At 34.1% G+C, this 23,892-nt stretch overlaps 2 protein-coding genes across 2 annotated transcripts; one reads left to right on the top strand and one right to left on the bottom strand.

Moving 5' to 3' along the window:
• Window positions 1-13,926: 13,926 nt before the first annotated feature.
• On the bottom strand, window positions 13,927-16,298 carry LOC11426114 (exocyst complex component EXO70B1). Its single transcript, XM_003599231.4, has one exon. The coding sequence runs from the start codon at window positions 16,104-16,106 to the stop codon at window positions 14,220-14,222; it is 1,887 nt and encodes a 628-aa protein (XP_003599279.2). The 5' UTR covers window positions 16,107-16,298; the 3' UTR covers window positions 13,927-14,219.
• A 1,850-nt stretch (window positions 16,299-18,148) lies between these two features.
• On the top strand, window positions 18,149-20,929 carry LOC112420196 (zinc finger MYM-type protein 1-like). The gene is made up of 2 exons (XM_024778895.2): window positions 18,149-18,372; window positions 18,577-20,929. Exon 2 carries the CDS (start codon window positions 18,578-18,580, stop codon window positions 20,927-20,929), a length of 2,352 nt encoding a protein of 783 aa, XP_024634663.2. The 5' UTR covers window positions 18,149-18,372; window position 18,577.
• The last annotated feature ends 2,963 nt before the right edge of the window (window positions 20,930-23,892 follow it).

Raw genomic sequence — 23,892 nt, 5'->3', positions numbered from 1 at the left:
AATAGAGCGGATCTCGTCACCGTGAGTATTCAGTTGATAAGAACATTGTATAATATATGTATGGTTGGAGTTTGAACTGCAAACACCTCATTTATTCATCATTGTAATTTTAAATTATTGATTACCATATCATTACTCGAACTAGGTAAAAATCCAGTAATAAAATGCATCTCAACCATGTGCACAGTTGGTCTTACAAGAAATATAATTCGAATCATTAACTATCTACTACTACTTTTTACACTTATTATTTTTATGTTATGACATCGAATATACAAATTAAAAAACATAAGAAACAAATCATCATTTCCCATAAACAGATGATAGATTTATTTAGATCCAGAAACTGCCAAGATCAAAGTAATGTGAAGTGTGAAGGTTATAAAGAAATATAGATAAATATAATGCATGACACCTGATCAGAAACTCGTTCACCGATAAATAGAGACAAAGAAAGAAAGGTAAAATAGAACGAAAATCAATCAATACAGCTTCAAATAATGACAAATAAAACTCGCAAACTGAGAAATCCGCGTTTAAAGGTTACCGTGTTTACAGGCAGAATCTTCATGCTACGAATTATTCACCAAAGTTAGTTAGGTGCATTTAATATTGGAAAGTACGTAGTCTTCAAATACGTACGGTGGTATGTGTGTTTAAAAATCATATATTAACAAACAAGTTGTCTGGGCTCCGGTAGCAAGGAGCTCCTTTCAATGACGTATTTAAGGAATATCGGATTCGATTTTTAGGGAAAACAACGTTTGATCAGTGCGCATGCATATACACACGAGTCGGATTAATTGTCCATTATTGGTGGGTCAGAAACCGGTGCGAAAGCAAAAAAAAAGATGATATATTAACGGTTAGGAATTGCAATTCTAATACGACTCAATAATGGTATTAGTTGTGTTTGAGTAAAAATGATCGGTTTTTTATGGTAAAAGTCTCTCTGACAATGTTGGTCAACAACATGTCTCGTTGATGTAAGTGCCAATGGCGGTGAAAATGATATAAGAGTTCTACAATATTTGATGAAAAATTGGATGTTAAAAACATATAAACAAGGGAACACGTATATATACATAATGTCTAAAGATTATTGATGAAGATGTGGTGTCTAATTTCACCTGTGTGGTGAATGAGTGCTCATCCTCTTGGCCGACGAGTTGGACTCATGCATATGTATTTTTTAGGAGTAATTTAAAAAAGTGTGCGGAGAGTCTATGGGTAATAATGGAGGTTTTATGATAGTTTGAGTTAGCTTTGAGCCTATGGATTCCATAGAAGTAGATAATAAGGTGTCAATGTGGAAGACTTTTTTCTTGGCGGCTATATTCTTATATTGTCAATAAGGGACAATGCCCTTCGTTTACCTTGGTCTTTTAGTGAGTGAAAATCCACGGAAAATTAACATTTTTTCCTTTAATCTAGGTTGAGACCATTACAATTAATGAGTTTTCTATATCAAATCATTTTTTTCTAAGTCAAAAATTGATTTCTCTAACCAATTTTTTAAATTTTTTAAAGTTGATCTTTTTTTAAGAAGTTAAATTAGCTCACCTAAATTGATACAGAAGATAATTAAACCTGACACTTTAAAGAGGAGCACACTCCCAGATCTTAAAGTTGATCTTAAGATTGATCTTTACCTAAAAATTGATTCTTCTAAGTTTGTTTTTCTAAATTTCCTAATTTTAAACTCAAAAATTAATTTTGTTAAGTCTAAATTCAATATATGAACCCTTGAACATCCTAAAACACACAAAATTGCAGAGTAATATATAATTACAAATTGTATAACAACTAATTTAACATCAAACATAATATATTAACATGAATTACACACATTAAACACATCAATTAACACTTTAACATAAACATTAACAATTAACACTCAGTCATCATTTAACATCATAATTTAACTCAACGAGTAATTTTAACGACACATCATCGTAGATGGTGTAATCACATAACAAGTAGCTTAATTTTTCCTCCACAACAATCTAAAATACAGCTTTGAGGTCTTGCGACCTAGGGATCATTCGACATTTCTATTCAATATATTTAAACCTTCACTCATTATATTCTCGCTTAAACTTCTTTGTTTCTTAATCGATGATTCACTTGCACACGAATTTGGTTGACCGAAAGATGATTCAAACACATTGACTCTTATGGTTTTAACAGAATTCAAAGAATAATAACAATAGTGAGAATAAAAGAAAAGGGTGTTTTTGAATGATTGATCGTACCAGTCGAAGGATGATTTAAACAATGAGAAGTAATATATTGGTACTCTTCGAGTCAGGCAATTTACTGTAGGAACGAAATTGGAAACGACTGAGAATTGACATTTTATAGTTTTTGAGAGTTTGAGAACTATGTTTTTTACTACGATCGAAATGTATCCTTTGATAAGTTTTATGCGATCGGAAGTTACGTTCTAATAAATTACAGGACTATTTAGCAAAACTGAGGACTCATAGACAGTTCCATTGCTTATATATCTACATGCTTAGCTGTTCAAAAAAAGACTGTTTTATGTATTAATCCTTGGACTAATCAGAATGTGATAATGATCGTCATTGATTACTATTATGCAGACATTCTCTAGTTCTATAAACATGAAATTTTTCCTTTTTAGTTAAAATGTTGACTAAGCCAGAAAAAGATGTGGACTAAGCTTCATATAAAAAATAAAAAAATAAATAGACATGGCTACCATTCATCAACTCATTTCCTATGTCCCATGCCACCTTTCATGTATATGATTTGAGGAAATGGGGACTACTGTGTGATGTGATATTTCTATTACTTAAAAGGAAATACGACAGATATTTAATTTATTTTCCCTTTAACATAAAATAATTTAGGTGATGAAATGTACAACTCATAATTGATGAAACTAATAAGGTCCATATATATAATAAAATAAACACTAAATATCACTAGTATCAATTATACTTAAATTGATGGATCATCATTTTATTTCTAAAAGCGTGTGAAAATTAGACAGCTCTTCAAGTATACCAATTCGGTGATCAGATCTCTCTAGTCTCCATCACTTCCTCTCTCTTTTTTTCCCATCATTTCTTTTTATTTTTTGGTTTTAATGTGTCATTGGTCCATGCACTTTTATCAGATTTTGGCATTTGTTCCTGCACTTTTTTTTGTTTGGCATTGGTCCCTGCATTTTATAAAACTATTGGTATTGGTCCCTCTGTTAATTTTCTGTTAAAATAAAAAAACACAAAACTAACGGAGTACCACGTGACTCAATTATTTCACGCCACGTGGCACCAATACCAATATTTTTACAAAGTGCAAGGACCAATACCAATATTTTTACAAAGTTGCAGGGACCAATACCAATAGTTTTGTATTTTTTTAACAGAAAGTTAACAGAGGAACCAATACCAATATTTTTACAAAGTGCATGGACCAACGCCAAAATTTGATGAAAGTGCATAAACTAAAGGCATATTTAAGCCTTATTTTTTAACAAATATTGATGTTTTTCGTGTATTTTTTAAGATAAACATTTGTTTTGTTTCTTACACTATATTGCTGCTAATTATGTTTGTAGCTGTACTGAAAAATCAACTTACATTGACAAGATAAGGCTGGCTTTTTCCATTACGTAGCTATATATTATTTAGGGAAATTAGTGACTTTAATTCCTGAATAGAAAAGTAGTAGTTACTTTAGTCTATGAATGCAGAAAAATTGCAAAACAGTTCTTGAATGTATACTTTGTTGATCAATTTCAGGGATTAAAGTGACTAATGGAGCCTACATTTAAGGACTAAATTGACTAACGAAGTATACATTGAGGAACTAAATTAACTAATAGAGTCTATATTTAGAGACTATTTTGCAATTTATTTAGATTCATGGACTAAAGTTATAACTCATTTGCTATTAAGGACTAAAGTGATTAATCTCCTATATTATTTATCTTCCTATCATGTAGAGCTGGCTCTTTTTGTTCTTTTTTAAATCTATTTCTTAATAGTTCGTTCATTAAAGTTTAAACTTGAGAGATATATAACAAAACGACCAGCCAAGAAGAATTAAATATATTGCTCTAACATATGTAAAGATGAGGGATTAAGTTAGGAAAATGGTAACATGTGTCCGACACATGTTATTATATCGAAAGAAGAAATTATATATTAAAAATTATGTCAAAATTTTTTTAAAAAGTTGAAAATTAAATTTTTTTTTTCTTCTTCAATAAATGTTTGTTATTTGTAAAATCATTAACATGTGTTTATAGACACATTAGCAACCATGTAATTGACCTCAAAGTGGTAAATGAGTTTCACCAAGGACGAATCATTTAGGAGAGCTCGAGTTTGAATCTTGGATGGAACAACTTTTTGTCAGACTACCCATACCTTATAGCCGAACTCCGGATTACCAAAACTCCATTCCCTGAGAACCAGAAGGTTAACATAAAAAATATATAAAAACAAAACAGAAAAAACACATGTTAGCATAACTCATTAGGTTGAGATAGAATCGTCTCAATTGAAGAAAAAAAATTGAGGGAATCTTGTGGAGATCTTAACCATTGATCTCCATATTATCAATGGCCAATATCTTTGCTCCCCGTTACGTTAATCCATGAGTAACTCTAAGATCATCCACAATGGTGGATGCTTCACATATTTAGCACCATATTAAATAAGCACCCCCATTGTAGAGTATAATATATGGGTTGGAGAATGGTGGCTATGGAAGCACCTTCTCTCTTCATTTTTTGCGGGTCCCATTTAATAAATTTTAATTCAATAAATAAATTTTGTTGAAATGTAATGATATAAAATTATTTATGGGACCTATTTAATAATTTCTTTTGAGATACTATGTTAGAGAAAGTTTGTCCTTAATAAATATTACCGTAAAATAAATGATGTAGACATAAAAAACCTATTTAAACACCCAATTCAGGTTTCTATATTATGGATGGTCTAAATTTAGTCTAAATTTAGTTTATCCATTTTCTAACTTCCTATAAATAATAAAATTTCACCAATTCAATTGTTGTTTACCCTCTTATATTAATTCATGGTCAAACACACAAAAGTTTATATAAATTCGTACCTACGTAATCTAACATGTGATATTTACTTATAGTTTTATTTTACTATACATTAGTTTTAAAATTTTATAAATATTTGTGGAAGTAATCTCTTAACCAAAGTTTAATCTTGTAGATAAAAAAACAAACAAAAAATAATCTTCGGTTAAGCCAATGGTAACTTTGCTAACTTTTTTTCTTTTGCTAAAAATAAATTTAGGGTAAAGATATTATATCACATTTTAAAGGAGAAAAAAAATTACGTGTTCAAAAATGCTTACAAAAGTGTTTACATTTATCTCCTTCAAAAACGTTAACTATGCATAAATCTATGGCTTTCACATTTGATTACCACTCCATCAAATCTTTGGAGTGTTGGTAACTTGGCAACCTTCATTAGGGGTATAAGTAGTTCGGACGAAATCGATGAAACCGGACCAAACCTATAAAGTATTCGACATTGTTTGGCTCAGTTCAAAACCAACCGAACCAACCTAAATTGATCTAGTTTGGTTCAGTTCTCAATTTTTAATTTTGAGATTCAAAGAGCCGATGAATCGAACTGATGCTAACCCTACTCCCTATTTTAGTAATATTATCCCTCCTCACACACTTATAATTAAGCTCAAAATTAAAGTCCAGCATAATATGCTCCTTAATTCATTTATTTTTTTCTATTATCACCCCATCTCTTTACTCATACTCTAACACTAGCCACTCGTTATACCTAACTCATCGTTCCTCACGGCCGTTGGAACGTCCATCTCTTGGTTAGTTTTCTCATGTTAGTTATACAAAGTTGTTTGAAAAACAAAATTCGATGAAATATTTTGAATATGTTGTATACATAAATACAAATTTGTGAAACTATGGATTTTTTAATTGTATTTTCAAACAAACCGATCAACCAATCCAAAACCGAACCAAACCGACTAGTTTAATTCGGTTTCTTTTTTGAAAAACAATGAAAACCAAATCAAAACAAACCAATGAAGATTTTATTTGTTTGAATTTTATTTTACCAAAAATCGATCCAAACCAAACCGTTACACCCTCCTTCATGATAGTCATAAAAAAGAACATTTACATTGGTCAAACTCAGTCAACCGTGTACACTAACTTCAATTTTTGGCAGTTAGTGTAAGAATATGCACACACACAATATATAAGACGAAGCTTCATGGCACTGAGGTTTCAGGCACCGACCACAAAAAGCTCAAAACCTCAATCAAACGTTTCTCATAAACAATAGTGGTGGTTACATGAACGCACGAGGTTTACCATTTTTTTACACTTAATTAAATCTAACAGAAACAAAGAATTCATTATTGAACAACGTGAGCTTAGTCTGTCATTACATTAAATCCAAGGTGGAAGCACATTATTTAATCAACTTCACTTTCTATTTTTATTATCTTGAGTAAAGTCTAAACAAATGTACTTGAGTAACGACCATTGATGTATAAATGATTAGGAATATTATAAGATCCTTCAAATCATAGACTACCGTGGTACCTCTAATTAAGCTACATACTGATAATGTTCTTTTAATCTTGTTATGAGCTTCATCAATGCACACCATCTCGAGAGACTCTAAGTTTTGTTACTATTTATGAAGCATGAATACACTTCTCGAATTATATGTGTCCTGATATCGATTATGTGTCGTGTTCGATATCGAACGACACTGACACATATAATTACACTGAATTATATTATATTATTTTATCAATTTATTATCAGAGTCGGCGTATCAGTGTATGTGTCGTGTTCGGTTTTCGTGTGGGTATTTGTGTTTCATAAGTTACTATTATTATTATGAGTCAATTAAGTGCATGTTCTTTCTACTAGACTTATTAACATCTCGATAAAATATCATCTTTAAGCAGTACAAGATTGATCAGGTGCAGATACTTACTTGGTTCCATAACCTTGAGCAGTATTTAACTTAACCGTGTGAATTACTCCATCTGTTTCTTGATTAATGCTCCATTCTTAAATATTGCATTTTGTTGAGTAAATGATAAAAATTAACAAAGTTGATAGTAGTAATAAAAACATGATTTTAGAAATGATATATGAAGGACGTGAAGAAATAAAATAAATTGGTAATATTCACCAACAAACTTTTATGAAAATTCATCTTAACGTTAGAAACCACCTCAAAATCTCTAATTTTTGCCCAACTTCTCACCCATGATGAAAATATTATTAACCAACCCGAAAACCCCTAGAAAAAATCCCAAACTCACAAATTCTAAACATAGAATGCAAACCTTCAAGAACGAAGAAAAAAGGACGGACATCATGATCGGGGTTCAAATCCTGTCACTTCCACATGTATGAGTTTATAATGATTTTATCATCTCGTCTATCTATAAAAAAAAAACGTAATAAAGAGTCCCCCACCGAACACCTCTACTCAAAGGAACTCCGTTGTTGAACTCTCATTCACCAAAATTTACTGGTAGCCAGACTAAGACAAGCAAACATTCAACTTCTCCATCTACTCAAAAAAATAATTTTTGTCTTAGAAATCGTGGTTAAAGCTAACACAACCCTATAAAATAGGCTTGTGAGTTGAGAATTACCCTAATTTATAAAAACACAAGTTCATGTCATCTTTTATCTGTTGTGAGACTCTTTAACACGCTCCCTCATGCCCGGGACTAGACACTTGAAACGTGGATAAATGGTGGTGGCCCGATAGCGAAAACCTGATAGTAGGCGGTCCAATGGATCATGGAATAGGCTCTGATACCATATTGAAATTGGATCTAACTTATTCAATGCGAGACTCTTTTAACATTTTGCTAGCATCATATCAAGATAATCTAATTTCATCGACATATGTTTTTATAAAATCAACTTTAAACATGATCAAACCCTTCCTTTTGTTTTTTGTCTCACCTCATTAGCATCTGACTATGTGAATACATATCAAATGAGTGGGTGTCTTTTTTATTCAAGATTGAAATGAGTAACCCTTTGAATCTAGCAATAAATTAGTTCAAACTGTAACATAATGCCATGTGACTTGTTTAGTAGTCATACAACGACTAAATAACTTTTTATTCTGATCATCCATCTATGATTATGTGACCTAGCTTGTTAGATTTATTACTCTTCTCTAATTATCAAAATTAGACTTAACTACAACAATTTTTATTATTTATGTATATGATCATTTGATCTTTCACCTCTTGCACATTATTCATAACCATGCAAATTAGTTGATTAAGAAATGTATCCCATACACATTATTTGAGTGAGATTGGTAAAAACTAAAATGCCAGTTGGTATGTGAAGCAAGGCTTGATTCACGGCAAAGTCGAAATCTTGAAATAATTTAGTAAAGTTGAAGAACATTAATTGAATGGACCCTTCATGAGATCATGACCCAACCCTATCCTATTAGATTTTTGTAGCTCACTTTTCGTTTGTGTGGTTGATTTACTTTCCTAAGATCTTGTTGGTATATGTATCTTGCCACTAACGTCCAAACAATGTGGTATACCATGGAGACGAGTTTATATCATCCACGAATATGTTGACATAGACATAATACTATTACTTACCATATTTTTTCACCAAACAAAACTATATACCCAATAATAATACATTTGTGAAAGAGAGCAAGAGTACGATATTATGAAATTTGAACGTAATTGTATATGAAGAGCAGTAATAATACATCTGTATATTAATTGAATTGTATATAATTATACTGAATTATATGATTTTCATATCATGTCTGGTGTTCATGTCCCTATTCGTGCTGATAGAAATTTGGGGTATAGCTCATCATTACAAAATCAGCTTGTAATATAAGGATTGTCTCCTCTATATAAACTCTTATCAAGAGTCTTATCTATCTGATCTGGGACTTGAGTTTTTTCCAATACATGCTTTATAGATATATAAATGTTAGTATGTCTGGTGCGAATTAGAAATTTTAAATTAAACAAAAAAATTAACGTTGAACAACATATAAGTGAAATAAGTTATATACCAACGTCTTAAGATTTTGAATGCAAATGTAATGTTCAATCCACTTGTATATTACTCTTAGTTCACTATGATGCTCAAACTTCCTTCATTATCCAACAATAATACATTAACAAAGAAAATCCTAACAAAATAATAATTAATATACTAAAACTTTTTTTAATATATTCATTTGTTTGGTGAGCCAAAAATTGAAAGAGTCATAATATACAAAATAAATTTCAGTAAACAAAGATTCCCAGTGACCCAACTATATTGAAAAATAAAAGAAAGAAAGAGCAAAAACTCCTCTTATCTGTAGTCTCCATTCCCCAATACTACATCTACACCACAAAAGTACAAATTTGTCTCCAACTATCATGATTTATGACATCGTTTAGCAGATATATGAACAGTAGGTGAGATTTTATACTTTATCTCTTCAACCTTATTATATATTTCCTTCGTTCCAAAATGTAAGCAAAAATTGATCAACAAAAATTAATGTATGTGGTTCAAAATTTATACTAAATACATCAACTTAAGTTGTCCATTTTTGCTTACATTTTGGGACAGAGTGAGTATTACCTTTGTACTTATCAAGTAAGGTGTCATTTAGAATGCACAAGAATCTCATATCATCTACCATAGATCAATATTTAAAATTTGTGGTGAAATTCCGTAAGTAAAAATTCATAATATTAATTGTCCTCAAAGTTAAGTCGGTGATCCAATTCGTATATACAAACGGAAAAACATAAAAAGCAAATATTAATTCCTCAAAACTCAACTTATATACGTTTTTTCTTGTTTTTATTAAATCAATGTCAATCATGTTCGTTTCACAGTCGCAAAGACTTAAAAGACTCTAAATTTCTACTTAAATGTGACGACGATAATCACCAAAAATTTATATAAACAAAAACGAAGTTTAGATCTACTAAAGACTATATGTAATACTTCCTAACCCTAGTGATTGTTAAGGTAAAACGTTACATCAAAATCCTAAACTATAGATGTTATTGTAACTACCAAATCTACACATATTTTTGAAAGTACTGCTTCAAGTTTCGGGACATTGAATAGGATCTTAAAGAATATATGAAGAGATCAATTTTAAACATTGGTGTTAACTGGCAAGACCAATAAATTGGACTAGTATATATGATAATGATATATTGCCCACGAGTGGGTTAGTATCCAATCAAATCTAATAATAAGACAAACTCTTGGTCTTAGTGAAATTGGCAGATTGGCATCCGTGTATCATGCATGGTGCATGAACCTCTTCAATTGGTCACAGTCAAATTCAAGATATGGAATCAAATTAGTAATAATTAATACATTCCTTCATTATTGTTGCAGATGTTCAAAATATCCTTTGTCATGTAAAATGTGATGTGATTAGAGAAATTCATAAATTAGGTTTCTAAAGTATTTTGGTTCCTCGAAGTAATAAGTTCAACTCTGCATCAATTTTTTGCTTAACTATTATCATGGACAAAGAAATCAAGCCAAGCTGTCAATCAGAGAAATAGATTGTCTAGATTTACATAATCAAGTCAGTGCGAATTTGAACTATCTGATTAAAGATTGAAAGATCCACGTTTTGACGTCGCATTTTGAATATGTTTCGTAAATATGTGTATGGATTATTCTATAAGAAATGTGATGTAGAAACGTGGACTTTTCAATCTAAAATGTGTAAGATTGTGTGACTAAGTGAAGGTTGGATTGTCCCGATCCGACTTTAGGAAATTCAAGTCTAGTCGATCATCTAGAAGATTCTAAGAAAATGAAATTCTAATTCTCCAGCAAACACTCACATATAGATAAGTGATTCAAACCTTTTGAATTGTTGGTGCAACTTAACTAGTGAAAATGGCAGATTTATATAGGTGTATTCTCTCCGGTCACACTATTATAAACAAATTTTATGTTTCAGGTCCTCCGATCACTATTATATACAAGATGTATATGCATCATCCACCTGAAAAATGAAATAGTTTAAAAATGTCATTTTTTTATAATTAAAGATAGCAAGAGCATAAGGGGTCCTCTAATTCTTGTATACTAATCATGCTTATATTTGGACAATAAAACCCACTCACATCCATTAGCTCGAGAACCTTATTCATTTAACAAGATTCAAAGCAATTTATTGTTTAAAACAATAAAATGTTTCTGCAATTAGCGTACTTGTGGGCTCTTTTTTTGTGCTCTTGTCTAGTTTTGGTTATTTATTTTTGCTTATTTGTTTGCTATTTCAAATTCTTGCATAATATTGCATCGGAGCTTGTCTAAAGTAAGTTCTAATTGTTACGAAACGGGTGAATTAATACGTGAAAATAATTAGTAAGTTCAAAGTTCTACTTAGTCAAATAGTGCAAGTTCAAAGTTCAAATTCGGGAGTTCTCTCCGGAAAAAATATTTTTGTGTTTTTAAAAGTTTGAGAAGATAATTTCCGAAGGTTGTTTTTCAGGATATATGGCAAATAAAAGAGGAGCTAAACGAGCAATTATTGTCGAATTTTTGCTAAGTTGAGTAAAAATGGGCTTATCAAGGATTCATGGGCTTGGAGACATTCAAACGAGGGTGTTTGCTCTTTAGGCATCTAGTGATTGCTCAGACACCTTCCAAACATCAATTAACTACCGTTTGACACTTTTAAATCGGTTTAATTGATTTAAAAAGTGTGTCAACGGTAGTTAATTACTGCTCCTAAAAAAAATCAGTATTATCTCTAAAGCCTAGGATGAGTTAGTTGCAGTTAAAATTAAAAAATCATAAAACAATTATTGGGAGCAGAATTTTGACAGAGGAGAGCCAACAAGGACACGTGGAACCCACTTAGTCACCTAAATAGTGGAGTCTCATTGTTGATGCTCTCAGCGGATCAATTGACTTAGTAGACCAATGTTTAGTTAGTGCTTGTTTGGAACTGGGTCATGTTCACCTAAATCACAGTGAAAAATCACGTTGACGCAAAGGTTAAGGTTCGGAACTTCTAAAAAGTTGTGGTGGAAGCTAGTTTTGGACGTAAATTTGACAATTCAAACGCTAGAACAAACATATGCTTAGTTAATACACTTGTCATGCAAGTTAAGTGAGAAGAACACGATATATTGAGGTAGATTACATTTTTGCTCTATAAAATTATGAAAACGGATGTATTCCCCTCAGTTTCATCATAGTGCTAATGGGATTCCTCAACTCCTCATAATGGTAGTATGGTACATACGAAATAACACTTCAAATAGCATTTGTTTCTTCTTAAGTTGGCATTTGGATTGACTTATTTGAGTTTATCTACTGACATAAGTTTTTGTTTTGTGAGACCGTTTGGGATAATATATGAAAACAGCTTATGACAATTTTCATAAGTTTTTTTCAACTTATTTCCATATGCTACAAGATGCAAATAAGTTGTTTATCCAAACATGCTCTTTATTTATTTATTTATTCATTTCTTTCCGTTTTCGAATGAATATATGCAGCGATAACTGGATGATTTAATCAAGCTCTTTTAAGTAGTGACAAGCAATTCACACTATACACCATTTTACAATTTTGTGATTTATGAGCCAATGGGATTTGAGAGTCGATTCTAGAACATTGTTCATCAGCAATTGAAGTGCATGTTTGGTATCACGGTAGATTTCATAGTGACACCGTAATTTTGACAAAATCCAAGGTGATATCAAACATGTCTGTCTCAATTATGTCTACATCTTGCGCTAGCTACATGACTATCCAATCAAGTCTACTCAAAGTTGGGGTAAAGATGGAATGTGCTAAATGATGGAATAAGATAATATATTCATGGCTATAGCCATAGGCTCTACTCCTCAGTATCATATTTGGATAAAGGAATAAAGACAGGGATAAAATCCATCCAGATTTCTTGAGGACAATCAATTTTAGCTATTGTCTCAGTCTTGTTAATTACTAAAAAACAAAATGATAATAAGAACAAAATCTTCTGCAGCCCCAATCAAATTCCATAGGCTTTTCAAAGATTGAAAAAGATAGAAACCAACTATTATCAGGGTGAAGTGTAAGTAGACAAATGAACCATAATTTTGAAATTTTATTTACAGAAACCTGTCTCTTGACTTGTATGCAAGAAATACAAGAGGGAAGGTTTTGCACTTTGGATCGGCAGTGACTTTCGCGGAATCAAGGTGAACCACCACAATTTTAACAAAAACAACATCTTAGAGCTTCAACAAAATCACAATGTTACCATGATTTTGCAAAACTCGCCATCAATCCAAATATAATTTCATGTGAATGAATACCAACTTCTACATGTACTGAGAGACCAGGGTTCTTTGTCCCAAATTCTACTCCAAAAAGACCAAAACCAGATATCCTCTCTCTATTCCTCCGCTTATTCACCCCTTGTCATGTCTTGCCTGAGGGGGAAAAATTACTGGTACTGTTTGTGAATCTCAAAATACAGTTAGATTAATGGAATTAACAAACCCATGACTCAATTAGTCTAGGACAAAAAATAGAGCTTATACATGCTAGCAGAACCTTCTTCCTTTTCAGTGTTTTAATCTATGACTGCAACTGTTAAGTTTTCTGGCGTAACCATTCGCCAGATAATAGTTGGTACCAGTCCTATATCTCCTGTAAACTATCTAAAATCCAATTTGAACCCAAACATCATTAACCCGCCATTCCTAAAGGCTTGTGAATCTTCCTGGCTAAACAAACATAGAATGGATCCAAAAGATTGCAGTACTTTTTTACACCACATAAAACAGGTACTAATCCCTGTCACTGCCATAACTTTTGCCTTAAACTAAAAAGACTAAAAATATACAAGAGAAACAGGCATATATAATTAACAAATGAAATTTCGTGATCAAGAATGCTCACTTTTAACTCTTCAAATCCTGTTCTAAACATTCAAATGTGAAGTAACTACTACAATGGAATAGTTGAAGGACATCACTAATTGGAACCTAAACTTTACAACAGATCTGATCTGAGCAGAAAAACATACAATGACATACATAGATAGATAGCAAATGTGGACTACATTGATCACATTCAAAACTTTGTATCCTAATTACACTACAAATTCATACATATACATATACACACAACAACCAGGAGCTTATTTTTACCTTCACTTACGGCTACCATTCGATCCACCACTTCCCTGAAACAAGTTGTTAAGCCGAGCTTCAATGTCCTCCATTCCAAACTTGATATACTTGTCACTATTCTTAGCAAGCTCCGGTAAAATTTGAAACCTTCCAATAAAGCTTCCATAAGCAGGCAACAAGAGCTTTTCGATGGAGATCCTTATTTCTTCCTTGAGCTGCTCATCGAAAACAAACCATTGAGATTGAACCCTACAAATCTCTTCAAAATGCAGATTGAACATCTTTAGCTTCTCCTTCATAGGTTTTGCAGCCAATGTCTCCACCTTCAGAAACCCCAACAACTTGTTCCATGAGCTTCTTTGATAGTTTGTATGGCATTGCCGCACTTTTGTACTGTGTTTTCTGATCCAATCATCACCCATAAGTGTTCCTAATTCACTGTCTTTGGTCTTCTGAACAATGTATCTCCCATTGTTCATCATAAAAACAGAACACAAAGCAGGGTCTTTGTAAATTCTAGATTTCGCTTCCAAATTCCGTTCCAACAAATCCATAATCCATGAAATTTGAACCGAAAATGATGAATTTGATTGTAAACTTTCATCATGCTTATGGTAATCCTTCAAAGAAAGTGCATTGTCTTTGAAAACTAGTTCTAGGGTTTTACTCGACCTACATGCAGCACGAAGATAGTTCATCACGTAGCGAGTAATCGGATGAAGACCTCCGCCGGGAACCACTGCCTTCACCGGATCACGACTAATCAAATTCTCCAATTCCATAAAAGTTCCTCTTATCGCTTCACCCAACCTCTTCCAATTCGTGATTGCTTCGTTAACAAGAAACGAACAATACTGATCAGAAAACAATGATTCAAATTCAGGAATTAGGTCACGCATTGTCTCAAACACATCAAGCACTCTAAACAACCGTTCAGGTGATCTACTACCAATCGCCACCGCATCAGAGAAATTCAGTAACTGAATCGCCGAACCACGACAGACCTCCATAAATGAAAGATCGGCAGCCGCAGATGACGAAGATAAACCGGAGAAAACACGATCACATAGACGCCGTTCACTCGGAAACAGAATCTTCAGAGCAACATTCGAAGCCTTAATCCATCGTTCAATTTCATCTTCAAGATCTTGCCATTGCATCTTATGAACTTCCGAAATACTCAATTTCTGTAACCCTAATCTCGATAAACTCTCTTCCAAAAACTCCCTCCTACAACCACCGTAAACATGCGAACACTCCTTCCCAAACCCCGCTGCTATCATCCTTTTCGCGATTTCACGTAAATCGTTCACCGTAGCCGGAGGAAGCGCGTCGATCACCACGTTATAATCAACAACCGCTTTCGCCACCGGAATCAAATCCTCATCACCATCAATCTCCTCTTCTTCATCTTCATCCACCTCATCGTTTGTTTCATAAAGTGAATTACAGTTCAGATTCATCTCTCCGTTGAACGACGCGCCACCGAGTTCCATCAACGACCGAAACTCTTCCTCCGCACGAAACATAGCTTGTTGAAGAATATCCTCAGCACGTAGAAGACACGCGCCGACGGTTTTATCATCGGAGAGAGGACTCCAATCTTCGATAATCGCAACAAGCTCGTCAACGGAGGAGAGAAACGCCGCGGAAGCAACCGTGGGAATCTCCGAGGAGAGATGATGAGAAATCTGACGGTCGAGATTGTTAAGAGTTTGTTCAAGTGCGGTGTAGCGTATGGTATCATTCCGTGGAGCTGAATCGGAGAGATTTTCTTTAGAGAATCTACCGTCGAAATTTGAGAAGATTTGAAGAATATCATCGGTCATGTTGTGATTTGTTTGGCCTAGAGTTTTTGCTATGTGGCGTGCCACAGCGAGTAATTTCTCTTCACCGTTTTCAGACATTTTTTTGGTTAGTGTCGTAACTTGTTCGGAGAAGAACTGAAGAAGGAAGTGTTTGAGAATAAGAGGTTGGAATGACGAAAATGTCCTTGGAAAGACGCGTTTTCTGTGAAGAATTAAGGGATAAATTGGGAAAGTGGAAGTTGAGAAGAGACGTGACGAGAACGTGGAAAAGTGGTTTTGTTAAGTTAGTTTCGCAGCTTTTTGTGTCGTGTCTTTATTTATCGTTACTGTGGATGTTTTAATGTCTTTAGTTAATTAATGCATTCACGAAAACATGGAAGCTTCTTGGTTCTATATACGTGTTTTCCCTCTTTGACTGGTTCATGCGTTCATCACATGGTTGTTTCAATACGGCAAAAAATAGATTGAAAATGACAACACTGTTTGATTATACTTAAACAAGAATTGATTTTTTTAAAAGCTAAAATGAAATATATTACAGAAATTTGGAAATTTTAGTATAAGAAATGCAAAAACTTCAGCCGAAAGAGTATTAAATTACAACCATAAAACAAAGGGTAACAATAAAAAGATTAAATGACTGGACCGTCATAATATTCCTAAGGACCTAAGAGACCTCCAAAAGGGCTTCTTAGACCCTCAAAAAGGGCTTAGCGCCCTTGAAGAGAGCCCAAAAGCCCAAAGTGCAGAAGCCGCCTTTCTAACCTTCTAGAAACCGCCCAAAAGGCCTAAATACCCCTATTACTTGAAGACAACCAAAACCCAAGCCCATAGAAAGCTATAAATACCACTCTTGAGAACACTCTCAAGTATCCAATTTTCAGTCTAAACCCTAATAGACGATTCTTAACCCTAGAATTCTTATTGTACTTTTTCTGCAAGTACAGTTGGCGCCGTCTGTGGGAAAAGGTAAAACTAACCTAGACCACACTCATAAACCTAAAAACCTACCGGCGATCTCGAAGGGACGATGGCCGGCGGATACCAAACCAGCCTCAGGTTCAATTATTTCAAAAAAGCGATCACACAATCAACAGCACGCGGCCTCGGCGCTATCAATTTTCCCAATCACCCAGGTGCTATCGATTTCAATGGCCTAAATACTTTAGACTACTGTAACTGTGAAAACCAAGTCTTTTCATAAATTTGTTTCGATTTTGATCTTTCAAAATAAAATAAAAAACGGTGATTGTTTTTATAATAGTTGCTTATGTTGTTTGATTTTAATGGACTTGTCATAAACTATAATTGAAGGTTTAGTGATGTCATCAGATTGAATCACCATCGCCGATTTAGTTTTGCTGCATTTTAATTTATAGCTTTTATGATGGCTATAAGTTGCAAGTGACACCATCATAAGTTGTGGAAGGCTATGAATGTGATTTATATTTTCATAGTTTAAATTATAGGAGAAAACTTAGGTACAATTCCTTAGATACTTTTCGTATGGTTCTTAACTAAATTCACTATGATTTCCTCAAATTCATAATTTTCTCAAAGTTTGTTATATCCAAAAAATATATATTTTTAGTTAAGAACCATACGAAAAGGACCTAAGGAATTGTACCTAAGTTTTCTCCTAAATTATAAATAGAGTACGTAATATCAGTTTTGCTGCCAATATGAAATTTCAATTTGTGTAGTGTACTCACCTAACCAGAATCTAGAAAATTGCTTCACATTATCCCTTTATTTGTGTCTCTATTACGTTACTATATACGAGTGAACCTTGTTTTTATGTGTCTATTTGCATATGGGAGTGGAGCGATTTTAGATTTTCTCGAACAGTTTAATCGATTGTTTATGCAGACGGATAAGAGCTTTCTAATCGGGACTCGGATGAACACTCAAACACACAACCGCAACAGCGTCACCCACGACTCAAGAGATGGCGCAAGAAGGAGGGCGACATACCAGGCTCTATCATTGACAGCAAAGCTCGACGAGAACAACATACATGGGCGGAGGCAGCATGAAACATGGTGTGGCATATGCCACACCAGTTTCTAATCTTTTTTTTTTTTTTTTTTTTAATATGCATAATTCATAAGGGAAAGGCCTGGCACTGGGAAGATAGAAATTGAAAATTGAAAAACATAAACAAACACTTTTCTTTTCCTATTCTCCTCTTCTCCTCCTCTTCTCCTCTTCTCATTCATTCTACTCTCCTCTTCTCCTCTTCTCAAAAATCACAATTCACAATCAATGAATCAAATATCTTCTTACAACAAACAAACAAACCTCTCCTTCCACTCTCATCAGTCAGCAACATAATTTTCTCTCTTCACTCTAAGTCTAAGCCAAGGTAAGTGAAATAGTCAATTGATTCTCTACTTTCTCATTCATTCTACAATTGCTTTTTTAGGGTTTTAGAATTGTGAATTGGGGATTTGGGGTTTTTTTTAGGGTTTGAATTGGGGTTTTAAAATTCTGCAATGGTGTTTATGATAAAAATTGCTTGTTTATGATAATTGATTAATTATTGTACAATGGTGTTTATAAATTATAGGATGAAGAAATTCTTCCTTGTGTTGTCTAGAGACAAAGCTAGTTCTTCGACTACGGATATTGCTCCCAACTCGACCAATGAGGGTGTTAAAGTTGTTGATTATAAATTGTTGGAAACAGATCCAGGAATTAGGCCTCCAATTTCAAGCTATCATCCTGACATCCAAGATGAGGTACGTAAAGCTTACTTGAAAATTCGTCGTCATCAACCTCCTAGCAACTTTGTTTATCCTTGGTCTGATTTTCGTGGAACAAGACGTCGATTTAACAAGAATTGGTTTAATTTGTATGATTGGCTTGAATATAGTGAATCTAAGAACCTAGCATTTTGTTTGCCATGTTTTTTGTTTAAAAATGTGTCTAATTATGGTGGGGATCACTTTGTGGGAGATGGTTTTGGTGATTGGAAGAATCCCCGAAAATTGGCTAATCATGCTACTTCTAATAATTCTCATGTTGATTGTGTGCATATGGGTTATGCTCTCATGAACCCAAACCAAAGTATTAAGGCTGCATTTGTTAATCAAACTAAGCAAATGAATGTTGAATATTGTGTCCGTGTTAAGACATCCCTTTTAGCTACTAAGTATCTTTTGAGGTGTGGATTGGCATTTAGAGGAAGTGACGAGGCTGATGACTCTTTATACAAGGGGCCATTTCTTGAGTTGTTGGACACTTTAAAGGAAAACAACTCAGATGTAGCTACTATATTAGATTCTGCGCCAGGAAATAGCTTAATGACTTGCCCTAAGATTCAAAAGGATCTTGCTTCTGCTTGTGCATGTGAAATAACTCGAGAAATTGTTTGTGATATTGCGGATGATGTGTTTTGTGTTTTGATCGATGAATCTGGTGATGTTTCTGGTAGAGAACAAATGGCTGTTGTTCTTCGTTATGTTGATGGTGATGGTTTGGTAAAAGAGAGATTTCTTGGTATTACAAGTGTTAAAGAAACAAGTGCTAAGTCACTTAAAGATGCACTTGAGACGATGTTGTCTATAAATGGATTGAGTTTCTCTAGCATCAGGGGACAAGGTTATGACGGAGCTAGCAATATGCGAGGTAGATTTGGTGGTTTGAAAACTTTAATTCAAAATGAGAATCCATCTGCGCATTATGTGCACTGTTTCGCACATCAACTTCAATTGGCACTTGTTGCTTGTGCTAAGACTCACAAACCTGTTAGTGGTTTTTTCGGTAAGGTCAACATGCTTGTTAATTTCATACGAGCTTCTAACAAGAGACAAGAAATGCTCCGGGACAAACAACTAGCTCAATTTGCTAAATTGATTGAGGAGGGCGAGATAGAGACCGGTAGTGGACTGAATCAAGATTCATCAATTGCTCGAGCAGGGGACACTCGTTGGGGATCCCACTTTAGGACTCTCACTAGTTTGATGACTTTGTATGGTGCCATTGTTGAGGTAATTGTAGAAGTGGGGAATGATCCCTCGTTTGATAAATTTGGTGAAACTGTGCTTTTGCTTGATGTGCTTCAATCATTTGATTTTATCTTCATGTTATATATGATGGTTGAGATTTTGGGAATTACAAATGATTTGAGCCTAGCACTACAAAGACGTGATCAAGATCTTTTAAATGCTATATCACTTGTCAATGATACCAAAAAACAATTACAAGAAATGAGGAATGAGGGGTGGGAAGAACTTATATCTAGGGTTGTGACAATTTGCACTAAACATGAGATTGATGTACCTGATATGGATGCACCATATATGGAAGGAAAGAAACCTAGGCGAGTCCCTCCGGTTTCTAGTGTTTCTAATTTGCATCATTATAAGAATGATTGTTTGTTTAGTGTTTTAGATTTGCAATTGCAAGAGCTTAATGCTAGGTTTGATGAAGAGAATACCGAACTTTTACAATGTGTTTCATGTTTGAGTCCTGCAAAGTCATTTTCTGCTTTTGATGTGAACAAATTATTGAGGATGGCTGAGCTTTATCCAAATGATTTTGTAGATGTGTCGGAAGTGGAGTTGCGCAGACAACTTCATAATTATGTTAGAAATGTTAAATCTGATCCAAAATTTGCAAAGTTGAAAGGGCTTTCGGATCTTTGTGCAATACTTGTGGAAACAAATAAGTGCAAGACATTTGCTTTGGTTTTTAAGCTTTTGAAGTTGGCTTTGCTCTTGCCGGTTGCAACTGCAAGTGTTGAACGTGTTTTTTCAGCTATGAAGATTGTGAAGAGTCATTTACGTAACAAAATGGGTGATCAATGGTTAAATGATCGGCTTGTAACTTTTATTGAAAGAGATGTTCTTTTCACAATTAGCACTGATGTTATTCTAGCTCATTTTCAACAAATGGATGACAGACGATTTTCATTGTAATTTAACAAATGTATGGTTAAATGTTTATATATTATTTTTAGTATAATTTTATTATAGTTTCTTTAAAAATTTTGCCACACTAATATGCAATGTCTAGATCCGCCCCTGACAACATACCAGGCGGATATCATATACAATCATGAGGAATGAACCCGGATAAATGCTCAAAGCAGCGAGGACCGAAGCGGCACCATTCAAAAGAAAATTAATGACAAGGTACATATATGCATATTAAAGAAAACCATCCAGATTCTATATTTCCTCAATTAATACATAGAACTCGCTTAATTTGATTATCATACGTTCCTCTCGGAGCATAAATGCTACACGTCACTTTATGATGTTATCTCCACTTTCACATATGTTTTCGGTGCATATGAACTATAGATTATGTATATATTACGTGGATGGTCAACTTTGCTTTAGGTGAACAATAAAATAGGCGACTTAGTCACAATTTAATAGAAAAAGGTAGAGAGTAGCATAGTGGTAGTTTTTACTTATTCGAATTACATACTTCGTCAATAGCTTAATTATTTCAGCACCTTTTAACGGATAAATGAAGTAGATAGAGGAAATATTACTGTAGGTATCCGGTGGCAGGAGTAAAGTGCAGTATGGCTAGAAGGTTACATATGAGGAATTCTATCGAGGAAGGTCTTGGTGTTTAAGAGATCCAAGTGACCCACCACTCTTTTCTGGAAACCCCTTTCATATATCATTTACTCTGTGAACTGAACTAATTGTTTAGCAAGAACATAAACAATGAAGTAATAAGAGATTGGACAAAATCGACACACAGAAGAATAAAATTGAGAAGAAAACTTAATTCCAAGTTTATAGGATGAAGTAAAGATATAATATAATGGAGTGGAGTGAGTTAGTTCGAATGTATAGGAGCATGGCAAGTTAATGGGCAAGATAGTCATGAGTTAGTAGAAGAACAAAAAAAAGAAGGAAAAGCTGCATAAGATATTTAATCTCATTTTAGAAGAATTAAGAGGAAAAGGAAGAGAAATACAAAGTATAGGCGAGTTAAATAAAAGAAGACTAAGTATAGTTAGTTTGGAAGTTAAGAGAAATATGATTGCATATGATTAAATGACTCGTTTATTTATAATACTGATTACTTTGGAAGTTTGGAAGAATTGTTATATTTCAGATAAAACAAGGTTGGGATACTAACAAACCCGCCAAAGGCTAGATGAATGAAAGGAGAGAACTCGCCAATCAACACGCCATAATTAAACGAGCATTGAAGCAACAGTCCCGCCATGAAAAACATAAAGATGAAACGCGGAGTTATATTCTAAAATAACCTTTTCGACCTTTGAGATTTGTTTTGCAGGTTTTTTATAAGAAGAAGAATCGACCGTCCGCTTATCAAAGGCGGCCCGATATATTCAAATCGACAATCCGCCTGTCAACGCGGCCCGATATATTCAAATCGACTGTCCGCCTATCAACGCGGTCCGATATTTTAAATCGACTGTCCGACCTGTTAAAGGCGGCCCGATATTTTAAATCGACTGTCCGACCTGTTAAAGGCGGCCCGATATATTCAAATTGACTGTCCGCCTATCAACGCGGCCCGATATTTTTAAATCGACTGTCCGACCTGTTAAAGGCGGCCCGATATATTCAAATCGAATGTCCGCCTATCAACGCGGCCCGATATTTTAAATCGACTGTCCGACCTGTTAAAGGCGGCCCGATATTTTCAAATCGATTGTCCGACCTTTTAAAGGCGGCCCGATATATTCAAATCGACAAAACGCCCTTGAAAGGGTTAACCTTTTTTAAAGGCTCTGACTCGGCGACCCAGTGAAAGAAAAAAAAAAGAAAAAAAAAGAAGAAGATCCATAAGTAATCAAAGAGGTTAATGATTCTTTTCTCATGAGCAAAATTTGTTCACAAAGAGTATAAACGGCGAGGACCGTCTTGCGATTTACATTAATCAATTGCGATCAAAAGCACCACAAAGGGTAGTCGCCCTCATGAAATTCCAGATGCTTCTGAAAAGCATCTAGTACAGGGAAGAAGTATATTCTAAGTAATTCGTAAGCTTCTAAAGCACCACGCCTTGTACCAAGACTTGTGCTTGGGGGCTGTGGACCGTCATTATATTCCTAAGAGTTTAGGGACCCACAGGAAGGACTTAAACACCATCTGTAGGGACCTAAGAGGTTCTTCAGAAAGTCTGTGAAGATTGGGCGCGTTATCCTATAAGAAGTCGCCACGCTACAGACTTCAAAACCCGCCTAAATCTATTCTTTAGCTCTAAAGCACCACGCCTTGTACCAAGACTTGTGCTTGGGGGCTGTGGACCGTCATAATATTCCTAAGGACCTAAGAGACCTCCAAAAGGGCTTCTTAGACCCTCAAAAAGGGCTTAGCGCCCTTGAAGAGAGCCCAAAAGCCCAAAGCGCAGAAGCCGCCTTTCTAACCTTCTAGAAACCGCCCAAAAGGCCTAAATACCCCTATTACTTGAAGACTAAGCAACCAAAACTCAAGCCCATAGAAAGCTATAAATACCACCCTTGAGAACACTCTCAAGTATCCAATATTCAGTCTAAACCCTAATAGACGATTCTTAACCCTAGAATCCTTATTGTACTTTTTCTGCAAGTACAATGACAAAATCACCTCATTACAGATAAATATCCAGACAAGATAAAGAGTTCAACCACCATAAATGATAGGAAAAAGCAAAGGTAGGACAGTTCGCTTTCAGTCACTAATATGATTGAAGTTTAATTTTATCTAGTAATTGATTTTGATTGAATGTTTTTGGTCTAATAATCTAACATGTTTAGCACTAATAATTTTCTAATCAAATATTAGATTATTATTATTGTTAAACATGTTAGATTATTAGACCAAAAACATTCATCGATATTTTTTTACCTACCTTTTAGTCAAATTATGTTTAAGCTAGCCTTCATATTTTGTAAAGAAATTTT

This window comes from Medicago truncatula, chromosome 3, assembly GCF_003473485.1.
Source record: "Medicago truncatula cultivar Jemalong A17 chromosome 3, MtrunA17r5.0-ANR, whole genome shotgun sequence".
NCBI lineage: Eukaryota > Viridiplantae > Streptophyta > Magnoliopsida > Fabales > Fabaceae > Medicago > Medicago truncatula.
This window is presented reverse-complemented; position numbering and strand designations above follow the sequence as displayed.